Source organism: Notechis scutatus, chromosome 2, assembly GCF_049901735.1.
Source record: "Notechis scutatus isolate UNSWTSFEM ecotype Mainland chromosome 2, rNotScu1.2, whole genome shotgun sequence".
Classification (NCBI taxonomy): Eukaryota; Metazoa; Chordata; class Lepidosauria; order Squamata; family Elapidae; genus Notechis; species Notechis scutatus.
The window spans coordinates 249,104,153-249,116,231 of NC_142010.1; the positions used below are offsets into that span (position 1 = coordinate 249,104,153).

Genomic DNA, 12,079 nt, shown 5'->3' on the forward strand with positions numbered 1-12,079 from the left:
TGGGCAGCCCTGTCTCTAATTTGAGAAGTTTTAAATTCTTCAGGACATTCTCCGAAGTAATTGTGCACACAATTCCAGTCTTACATCAGCAAAGCATCTTGCAGCCCTTGTATTGATGCAACCTTTATAGAGCAGTTTGATACTCAGTTGAGAAGCTGAGGTTTCCCTGAGGTGACATTGAGTTTTTAGAATAGAGATTTGGCTAAATAATTGCTAAATAATTGGTAGGTCATTTAGATTCATGTCCAATGCTAACAGCCTTGGATTTTGGTCTTTTCCCTATTCTAGATAAAGTTTCTAGCTTAGATTCCTGTTGTTTTGATGATTTGTACTGCACTTCTTTTCAAATCTTTGTGATGGTTAAACAAGAACAAATCACACAAACTTGGATTATCATAGGTCCAAATAGATGTAATATAACCAGGGGTGGGCTGCTGGAAGAGCCCCTAGCTAAGGCTCTGTGAGGCTCGGAGAGCTCCCAATAACATCAGAAAGACAAGTAGCAAGGGAAAGCTCTTAATAAGCTTAATTGAACTTCTGGGCGTTCAGCCAAGAGCATTTCACACCTTGTAAAAGTGTTGCAAGCTAGATAAACAATCCATTCAGCGCTTGTGAGGGAGAGCCATTGAGAAAATCAAATAATATAGCCACAAGAAACTCCCTGCTCTGCCTCCGAGGGGATTAATTCCCAAAGAATAAGAATCACGTAACTCCACTAAGACTCCAAAATCCCTCTCACAGTCACTGCTATTAAGCCTGGTTTCACCCAGTCTTTTATTTAAGTATTAAATGTACGAAATAATAAACAACTTTTTGGTATATATCTTGTTTTAGGTAATTAGGGCAAAGAAGCAACATTGAGTTGGCCACACCCACTCAGTCACATGACCACCTAGCCACACTCACCCAATCACATGCCCACCCGATCACATGACCACCTAGTCATGCCCACCCACCCAGCCACATGCCCACCCAGCCAGTCATTAGGGGAGAGAGCCCCTCGCTAAAAAAATTTGAAGCACACCCCTGGATATAACTGTAAACTGAATGAAACTTTCTCTTCCTCTCCATCCAAGCAAAGAACCCCAAACATTCATAGACCATGACAACACAAGGAAGGAAAACCTGAGCATTAAAACAGGATGTGTTGCCCACTTGAATACTAGTAGATCTCATGCTATGTTTTTTTTTTTTTTCTCCAGGAAGCACTTTGTTCACTATCTGAAATAAGAGATTTCTTCTTTTTCCTGCTGACACCATTGGCACATTAACACCCTGAATGCTTGCAGTACAAGAAGAAACAACTTAGGAAACTCGCCTATGCCATAAATATACACATGCCTTGAAAAGAACTTTGAAGCCTGCCCTATGTAGACATGTGATCCACTCGGACATAATCCTCCAGTGATAAAGAGCTGGGCACTTTCCAGCCAGGAGCACTAACTGTGCTAATCTGCTTTCAGAGACGCAGGCGAATTTCCCCTTCCACTCCCCCCTCTCTGTAACTTGTGATTCCAGAGCCATGGGAAATATGCACGGCCCCTCTGGGTCTTTCCTTCGCTACGCCCTGACCCAGAATTGATGCCTGGTGGAACAGCCTGCTGGTTACCAGCTCCATGACTCTAACCCAGCAAGATCATAGCCGAGCTTCTGCAGTCCTGAGATAATTGGGCATTGCCAGAATGGGACCCCTCAGCCGGAAAGAAGAAATCGTGTTTAAGCCCTTCCTGGGGAGAGATCCTTTTAAGCCAGTGAAGCCCTCCAAGAAGGGAACCGGCCAGTTGATTATGCACAGCACGATCATGTTTGGCCGTGAGTTCTGCTACGCCGTCGAAGCTGCCTTTGTCACCCCCGTGTTGCTCACCGTGGGGCTCCCCAAAAGCCTTTATAGCTTCGTATGGCTGATCAGTCCCATCCTAGGATTTCTGCTGCAGCCGGTGGTGGGTTCGTTCAGCGACCGCTGCACTTCCAGGTGGGGCAAGAGGAGACCTTTTATCTTGATCCTTGGCCTTCTGATGCTCCTGGGTATGGCTTTGTACCTGAATGGGGATGCCGTCATCTCAGGTGAGTATACAACCTGTTGCTGAGTCGGGAAAAAGCAAACTGAGTGTTAAAAGAGAGAAATTGGAGATGGTGAACATTCTTGAAGTCGTTGCATCTGTTGGCGGTGCATCTGCAATAGATCAGTTGGCAGCGCTTGATGGCATAGACTTTGAATATAAAAACAAGAAAGAAACCTAGCTGAATCTCAGGCTGGAAAGGTTAGGTTTAAATTGTGCAGTTAGCTTGGCATGAATACTGTTAGGATTCTGAACGTGTTTTTAATATTGGTGTAGATAAATATGACTGACTCTTTGTTTCCACAGAACTTTTAGAACAAAGAAAAGGGGTTTACATCGAAAGGGTTAGGATTCATCTCAATCCAAGCCTCATATGCGGATTATGTAACTATTCTAACCTATATAAATTGGTTTAATGAATAAAAATTATGCAATTGTTACTTAATGGCTTCCAATGCACAGGCCTGGTATTAGCAGGAAAAAAACAACATAACACAACAGCCAGATTGTTTCATTACTTAAGGGTACAGGATGTTGCAAGTTTGTTAACTCAAATAATATTCAATATCCTGGAAAACTGGGTCAGTTTAGGTATTACAATGGAGAAAATAGCTAACACCCAAGAAGATAGGCTCAAAATCCAGATGGATCTTGACAGACAAGAACACTGGGCCATATCTAACAAAAAGAAATTCAATGTAGAGAAAAGTAAAGTCCTACACTTAGGCAAGAAAAACCAAAAGTACCCATACAGACTGGGTGAAACCAGGCTCAATAGCAGTAACTGTGAGAGGGATCTTGGAGTCTTAGTGGACAACCAGCTAAATATGAGCCAGCAGTGTGCAGCAGCAGCCAAAAAAGCTAATGCAATCCTAAATTGTATTAACAGAGGTACTAATACCACTCTATAAAGCCTTAGTAAGACCACACCTAGAGTACTGCATCCAGTTTTGGTCACCACATTATAAAAAAGATGTTGAGACTCTAGAAAAAGTGCAGAGAAGAGCAACCAGGATGATTAGGGGACTAGAGACTAAAACATATGAAGAATGGTTACAGGAACTGGGCTTGGCTAGTCTAGTAAAGAGAAGGACCAGGGGAGACATTATAGCGGTCTTCCAATATTTGAGGGGCTGCCACAGGGAGGAAGGGGTCAAGCTATTTTCTAAAGCACCTGTAGGCCAAACAAGGAATAATGGATGGAAATTGAACAAGGAGAGATTCAACCTGGAAATAAGGAGAAATTTTCTGACAGTAAGAACAATCAACCAGTTGAACAGCTTGCCCTCGGAAGTTGTGGGAGCGCCATCACTTGAGACTTTCAAGAGGAGACTGGACTGCCATTTGTCAGAAATGGTGTAGGGTCTTCCGCTTGGGTGGGGGGTTGGACTAGATGACCCACAAGGTCCCTTCCAACTCTGATTATCTGTTAAATCTGTTAAAACAGATACAATAGAAAGCTTATTGGCTATATTGTTGACCATTCATTCTCAATCTGATCCATGGGAGTCCTGCATATTTAAGCTGAGGAGGCAAAATACAAGTATAAATCATGGCTGCTATCTCTCAAGATGGCTCATTCTGGCATTTGGGCCCAGGATTTTGTGAGATGGCGGTGATTGGCTATTCAAAATCCTTTCGTTTTTTTCCCTTTAGATTTTCCTTTAATTTGGCCCCATTGTAGTCAACACAGGAGACTCACTGTCATGGACTGTGACTTATATAGTGGTCCCCTCAAAATAAATTTGATGACAGAATATTGGTCTGGATATAGGACAAGTGCAGGAACCAGCATAATTATTTTATATTATCCAGATAAAGAGCCTCCTCTTCAAAGTGTGTCATTTTCAGTTTTCAAATGATAATTACTTTGTGAAGTTCAGCATATATTTTATTATTATTATTTGACACAAAAAATGACAGTGTTCACAGCAAATGAGATAACTATGCTGGGTTTCGTATCAGAAATCACTAGTATCACTTCCCAAGTGTTTAGGACTGCATGATGTATTGAGCAGATCCCAGTAAGGTGGCCTTCTGCAGCTGACCAATGGTGATTTGGTCAGCGCCAATTGTTTTTAAGTGCTTGCCTAGGTCTTTAGGCACAGCACCCAGTGTGCCGAGTACCACTGGAACCACCTGCACTGGTTTATGCCGGAGTCTCTGCAGTTCGATTTTCAAGTTCTGATATCTGATGACTTTTTCAAGTTGTTTCTCGTCGATTCTGCTGTCACAGGTATGGCAATGTCAATGATCCACATTTTCTTCTTCTCCACAATCGTGATATCCAGGGTATTGTGTTCCAAAACTTTGTCAGTCTGTATTCGGAAGTCCCACAGTAGTTTTGCGTGCTCATTTTCAACCACTTTTTCAGACTTATGATTCCACCAGTTCTTTGCTACAGGCAGGTGGTAGTTGAGACACAAGTTCCAATGGACCATCTGAGCGACTGTGTTGTGGCGTTGTTTGTAGTCAGTCTGAGCGATTGTCTTGCAACAGCTCAGTATGTGATCAATGGTTTCATCTGCTTCCTTGCAGAGTCTGCATTTGGAGTCATCAGCAGATTTTTCTATTCTGGCTTTGATTGCGGCCCAAGGGGATCCCTGCTCTAAGTTATCATTTCTATAGGATCCAATCTGGGTTGGTCACTGGGACCAGATATTTATTCTTCTGAGTTTTGGGGGTCATGCTGGAGCCCATTGTCAGGGAACTTCTCTCTAATAGAGTGTGTGCTTTGGGCTATTCTGTGTGTAGTATTTACATGGTGCCTGTTTTGTGTGGCTTTTTAGCTGTTGATTGAGGTGTTGATGGATGGTTATTAAGTTGTTGGCTGTTGTTTCCTTGTACTGCCAAGCCCTCACCTCCTAAGTACTTGATAACTTGGTGGTAAATCAGCACTGACTGATGAGGGGCCCATTTCCCAGGTTTCAATCACTTCCCTGACTGTGTTTGTACCTGCTCGTCCAACAATCTTAGTTGCTGCAAAATTGAATGTACGTCATTGTTCATTGCAATGTGAGGCCATCAATGTGTTCTGGTCTCCTTGTCTTACTGCTCGCTTCTGTTCTTGCAGTGTGGTAGTTCTTGTGGTCCATCTGTCCCACATGGTCACAGGGACAATCTGTGCAGGGGAATCCACTATCATTTCTATAGTTCATATCTGCTTTTTCCTTTATTTTTCCAAATGTTGTTATCTGAGCTTCTTCTACTATTCTACTATTATTTTGAGGTCTTCCATTTTCACATTTTTCCCTAAATAATTTCCAATTTTGCATCCCTGTATATTTTATTTCTGGTAATAAATCTCCTTTGATCTGCTAATTGATCAATGATATTTGAGTCTTGCTGAAGTACCAGCATAAAAACAAAAAACCTAAGGAATGTGTGAGTGTAGAATTCAAACTCTGATTTTATTTGTTGATATTCATTATTACAGAATTGTTTCCCTGTAAGTATTTATTTAATAATAATTGCATTAATTATTTATCTGTATACCTTTGTTCTTTCTTCCCATCTGGGTTTATCATCTCTGCCAACTTTGTTCTTTTTTCTTTTTCTTTTGCTTTGTGTTATTTTCTTCCATTAATGCTTTTGAACACTTTATAAAAGCTGCAGAAATCTTGGGAGTTGGCTGGACCATAAATAAATTATGATTGTTAAGAATAATGCCTTATCTGTTCTCTAGAAACTATAGGCAGTGTTTATGATGATGATCTCCCCTAATTTTATCCTTGCAATCATTCTGTGAAAAAGCTGGGCTGAGCAAGTGTGACTGTCCCAGAGGTTTCTCGTGAGCAATTGGCTGAATGAGGACTTGAACCACAAGTCCCCTTGATTCAGGTTCAATTCTTTAACCCAGCAGCCACCAACCTTTTGGTCAACAAAGACTAGTTCCATGGAAAAAGCTGGGGTTTTTTCCCCCACAGACTGGAGCGGGCATAATTTTGCATGCTGCCTGTATCCCACAGATGGGGCTTCGCTTGTTTGTGTGCCCCAGTTTCTGGCACTCTGTCACCCTGTGCCAGTTCATGGACCGGGGGTTGGGGACCCCTGCTTTAACCGCTACACTAATTTTTGAATTAGTGGAATTAGTTGGAAGATAATGGACACTGCAAATGGAGCCGAGCTGGCCATCCTGGAGTGAGGAGGGGTGCCGGAGGAGTAGTACCTCCTTAAAAAACCTTGGTCCAGCTGGCTCGGCTGGTAGCACCTCGTAAGGGCCCCTTTCCAGGGTTACAGGAAAAGATGGTCAACAGTTTTTGAAGGCGGAAGAGGGCTTTATGCCCCAACAGCAGATAAAACAGTAGAACCATCTTCTAATCAGGTCAGATCAGATGAGATCAGATAATCAGAGTTGGAAGAGACCTTGTAAGGTCATCTAGTCCAACCCCCCACCCAAGCGGGAAATCCTACACCATTTCTGAGAGATGGGAGTCCAATTTCTTCTTAAAAGCCTCCAGTGATGGCTCTCCCACAACTTCCAAAGGCAAGGTGTTCCATGGGTTGATTGTTCTCACAGTCAGAAAGTTTCTCCTTATTTCCAGGTTGAATCTCTCCTTCTTCAGTTTCCATCCATTGTTCCTTGTCTGGCCTTCAGGTGCTTTAGAAAATAACTTGACCCCTTCCTCTCTATGGCATCCCCTCAAATATTGGAAGACCGCTATCATGTCTCCCCTGGTCCTTCTCTTTACTAGACTAGCCAAGCCCAGTTCCTGCAACTGTTCGTTGTATGTTTTAGCCTCCAGTCCCCTAATCATCCTGGTTGCTCTTCTCTGTACTTTTTCTAGAGTCTCAACATATTTTTATAGTGTGGTGACCAAAACTGGATGTAGTACTCTAGGTGTGGTCTTACTAAGGCTTTATAGAGTGGTATTAGTACCTCACTTGATCTCGATTGTATCCCTCTGTTAATGCAACTTAGGATTGCATTAGCTTTTTTGGTTGCCGCCACACTTTTTTGGTTGTCCGGCCTACAGGTGCTTTAGATTGGGCACAGCTCCCCTAGTAACCACCTTGGTTAGCAACAGAAATTCTGGTCCCAGTTGTGGTTGAAAGTCGAAGTCTACCTATAAGGCTGTTAGTGTTCAAATAGAAACTCTACTAAAGGTATGCATGATTTAATCTAATAATGGTGCACCTTATTAAACATTACCTGTACCAGTAGAGTTACATGCATTTACATGTGTTTTCATGGTACATCCTCACCGGGTCAATTGAACCTCAGCAAGTTGGGGAAGGTTGGCATAAAAAAAATAACTGTCAACAAAGCCAGATGTTTTCTCTTACAGTTCTGGTTGTTGATCGAGGCACTTGGAAGACGTGGGCTATCATTATTACCATGCTGGGAGTCGTGTTGTTTGATTTTGCTGCTGATTTTATTGATGGTCCCATTAAGGCATATTTATTTGATGTCTGCACTCACCAGGACAAGCAAAAGGGGCTCCATTATCACGCGCTCCTGACAGGTAAACCCAAGATAATAGTTCCTCTTCTTTACTCCTCTGAAAATATGGCTGTTGGCTCCTTCCCACCCTTAAGGTCTGGGTTGCGCTGATCAGCTGATTCAGAGTATCACTGCAAGCCTTATTTAGAAACGTAATCTTGTAATCACTGGAGCTGGGGAAAGGGACGGAAATGTCTTCCAAAATGAACACTTGAACACCGATCTCACAACTCTTGAATAGTCTGGGGCCGTGATGGCGAATCTATGGCACATGTGTCAGAAGTGGCACGCAGAGCTATCTCTGCTGGCATGCGAGCTGTTGCCCCAGCTCAGTTCCACTGCACATGCACGCAGGCCTCCCACCAGCTAGCTGATTTTCAGATATCTGCCATGCATGCATGGGGGTGGGGCGCATGTGGGAGACACATGCACATGTGCAGGGAGGTGGGGGATCCTGCGTGCATTGTGGAGTGGGGGAGCACAGGGGGGAGCGCATGCATTGCATTATGGGTGCAGGCGCACGACAACAAAAAGGTTAGCCATCACTGGTCTAGGGTAGTGACCTGGAGGGTCCTTTCTCTCTTGGCTTACTATAAGAGTTAGAAAAGATTCAACACTGAAGGTTTTAAATTTGGTTCTAAAATCAAAGTTATAGTCCTAGACTCTACAGCAGTGTTCGCCAACTGGTGGGCTAGGGACCACTGGTGGTCCATGAGAAAATTTTGGCGGTTCGCAGAGAAATGTCTCCCCCAAACCACTCCCCCAAAGCAATTAATCCAGGCTGTGTGGAAATACAAGGCTGCGCTGCCCACATGGCCCGCCCATCTGCTGCCCCCCCTTCAGCCAAGCGCAAACCTTACCTTGAGAAGAGCCATGCGAGATGGAACTAGAAGGTAAGACCAATGGCAGGGGAAGGAAATCCACCCAGGGGTGTGTTAGGAATAACAAGGTTACCTAACGTAGTTTGGGTAAAATAATATATATAAACTATGGTAGTAAGTTTAAGTGTGTGTCACTTTAAACTGCAAAGCATGTAATTTTGGGTGCGGTTGTAAAACCGCCATAAGAGGGAGCAATAGAACCTGCTGGCTTGCTTGCTTGCTTGCTTGCTTGCTGGATTGATGGTTTGCTAACTGCGTGTTCCCTGCTGCTGAGTTTTTGAACGTCGAAGGAAGAAAGGAGGTTTGACTTCTTTATATCTCTACTGCGAGAAGATATATTACTGAACTGATATTTGTAAGTTTACTGACCTCTTTTTCGACACTGGACTTTGCAACTGAATAATCCCCGAACGGACTGAACTATTGAATGATTTATGGACTGTTTTGACTATGCTAAAACTCTTACTGGAATAAATTATTTAACTAGCACAGTGTATCTGTTTTACTGAGTGTAAGCTACAAAACGTTTATCTCACATATTTGCCTGCCTGCCTGACTGCCGTGCACATTCTGCTAGGGTGTATCCCTAACAGGGTGGCTTGCTGACACTGGTGGAAAAGTTGGTCTCATATTCCAGAGCTGCAGTAGTTACAAGACTGGCCCTTTGGTCATCCCGGAGCAGCTTCTCCAGTCCATGGCAGGCCAGTGCACCCGGGTGGAGGAGCAGCAGCTCCAGGATGACCAAAGGGCCAGTCCTGTGATTACTGCAGCTCTGGAATATGGGACTGACTTTCCTACTGACGTCAGCAAACCACCGTGAGTCAAAATTCATATTAGTGGTCTGTGGGATTTAAAATTATGAGTTTGGTGGTCCCTGAGGTCCAAAAAGTTGGCGACCCCTGCTCTAGAGCATTCAACTTCACAGAATCAAGGAGAAGAGGTTTGTGTTACGTATTTAAGTCTCACTAAAAGTAAAGACTCTTATAAATCAGGTTCAACTGCTAAGGCCCCAACAGAAAAAAAACCCATTGCTTTCTTGAAAAAAAAAATCCAAATAGTTTGCTACTGCTTTTTCTATACATTTCCCTTTCAGTTTCTTACAAGATGGAAAATAACATGCCTGTATATGATCTGAAAAGGTTCCAAATTCATCACCCTGAAGCAAAGAACAGATTAGGCCATACTGTTGCCCCAGTGTTAAGCCAATAATTAAGATTTATTTCCATTTCACATTATGTGAATTTGACCTTTTGAGCAAATTACAAAATGTGTGTGTGCATTGCTAGCTCCTACAAAAACACAATGGCAGCAAATATTGTATTTTCCACTTCGGATGAAAGAAGCTTGAGTCATATGATGTTAATGATGGTGGTTTCATTCCTTGAATGGCACTTGAATAACTGCAATAACTTCCTGACTATGGGGACATAAGAATATATTTTCATTCTTATTTTAGGCAAAGCTGTGAAAATTCATTTTTTAGTCCCAGAGAAAATCTTGTCATATCTACCTACCACCACTCCAGGTTCCAGCTCAGATTAGTTTAATTTGAAGTTACATTACATAGATTAACAAAGTTGGAAGGGACCTTGTAGGTCATCTCGTCCAACCGCACAAGCAGGAGACCCTACAGCAGGGGACTTCAAACTTGACAGCTTTAAGACTTGAGGACTTCAACTCCCAAAATTCCTCCTCCAATCATGTTAGCTCAGGAATTCTGGGTGTTGAAGTCCACACATCTTAAACTTGCCAAGTTTGAAGACCCTTGCCCTATACCATCCTGGACAAATGGCAATCCAATCTCCCATTGAAAGCCTCCAGTGATGAAACTCCCACAACTTCTGAAGGCAAACTGTTCCATTGATTGTTTGTTCTCACTGTCAGAAAATTTCTCCTTACTTCTAGGGTTGAATCTCTCCTTGATCAGTTTCCATCCATTATATACATTTGCAGAAGCTGGATTTTGCTCATCAATGTGTTATAAAGTTTGGTTTCTTGAAACTACCAGTTGTCCTTATCACATTGATGCTACTTTTAGTTCCTTGGTATGCCAAATGACATTAGGTCAAATGACACTAGGTCAAGATCCACCAGTTAATATTTCTGCCCATTGGCAATTACCCATCATGGCAGGGAGTCAAACCAGGTTGGGGGCTAAGCCTTTGTAATGTAGGGTTTAGAATGCTGGACTAGGACTACAGAGATCCAGGTTCAAAAATCCAACCTCAGCCATAAAGTTGGTGACAATTGCTGTCTATTAGCTTGACTTTTATATATATATATATATATATATTTATTTATTTATTTTATTTTTTATTTTTATTTATTTGATTTGCCAATTGTTTACAAGATAATAAGTATAAGTGTATACATAGTTGTGAATACATGAAATGGGTACATATAAGAAAAATAAAAGAAGAATAAGAGAAACAATAGGACAGGGATGGTAGGCACGTTGGTGCGCTTATGCACGCCCCCTACATATATCATAAAAGCGTGTGGTATAGTGGTTAAGAATGGAGAGTTCTAGTCCTGCCTTAGGGACAAAGCCAGCTCCTTCAGTCAGTTTCACCCTCAGCCCTAGGAAAGAGGCAATGCAGAGGTGGTATTCAGCAGGTTCTGACCAGTGCTGGAGAACTGGTAGAGGACATTTTGAGTAGTTTGGAGAACTGGCAAATACTACCTCTGACTGGCCCCACCCCCATCTATTCTCTGCCTCCTGAGTCCCAGCTGATCGGCTGTGTCTTCTTTTGTTGCCCTGCACAGGAGAATGGAGCTGGAAAGTAGGTTAGTGCGGTGGGGAAGGAATGGGAATTTTGCAGTAACTTTCCCCTAGGAGTGAGGGGGAGGAATGGAGATTTTGCAGTATCCTTCCCCTGCCACACCCACCAAGCCATGCCCGCCATACCATGCCACAGCCACCAAGCCACGCCCACAGAACCGGTAGTAAAAATTTTTTGAATCCCACCACTGAGGCAATGGCAAATTTCTGGAAAGATCTTGCCAAGAAAAGTGAAGGGACTTGTCCAGGAAGTCACTGGAAGTCAATGCTGACTCAAAAAACATAAACATAACTTAAAACAGGTTGTCCCCAACCTTTTTGGTTGTCAGGGTTCGACCGATGACGTAATTCCATGGACTGGCGGTGGTGGCTTCAGCAGTTTCAGTGGTGAGGGAGGGAACAGTTTCGCGTATGCAACCTAAATCCTGCGCATGCGCAAAGGAAGCCTCATGTGCTTACTTGCTGTTTCGGTAGCCAGGTTCCCAATTGTTTAAGGTAAGGGTCCCTGGGAGTTGCAAAGAAAAACTTCCAAATGGCCTCAATGACTCTCAGAAAGACTGCTAACGACCAGATGACTGCAAGGAATATAAATCCTTCCACCCTCCACCATTCACTCACACTTGAAGAAACTTTTTGGATGAGAAGGGAAACAACCGCATCCAGTTTTGGTTGCCACAATGTTAAAAAAACATGTTGAGATTCTAGAGAGAGTGCAGAGGAGACCAACACAAATGATTAAGGGACTGGAGGCTAAAACATTTAAGGAACGGTTGCAGGAATTGGATATGGCTGGTTTAGTGAAAAGAAGGACTAGGGATGACATTGTAGCAGTCTTCCAATATCTTAGGGACTGCCACAAAGAAGAGGGAGTCAGCCTATTCTCCAAAGCATCAGAAGGCAAGACAAGAAGCAA

General features: G+C 43.0%; 1 protein-coding gene across 2 annotated transcripts in view; it reads left to right on the top strand.

Annotated features, from left to right (window-relative positions):
* The first annotated feature begins 1,463 nt into the window (after window positions 1-1,463).
* The window catches only part of SLC45A2 (solute carrier family 45 member 2), a 29,971-nt gene continuing 19,355 nt past the window's right edge, over window positions 1,464-12,079 (top strand). Inside the window, exons 1-2 of one of the 2 annotated variants that reach the window (XM_026666296.2) lie at window positions 1,465-2,064; window positions 7,349-7,525. In XM_026666296.2, coding sequence (XP_026522081.1) covers window positions 1,683-2,064; window positions 7,349-7,525 — 559 coding nt within the window. In that variant the 5' untranslated portion in view covers window positions 1,465-1,682. Of the gene's footprint in view, window positions 2,065-7,348; window positions 7,526-12,079 lie in introns of both variants that reach the window. The other variant, XM_087958538.1, reaches the window with a different exon arrangement.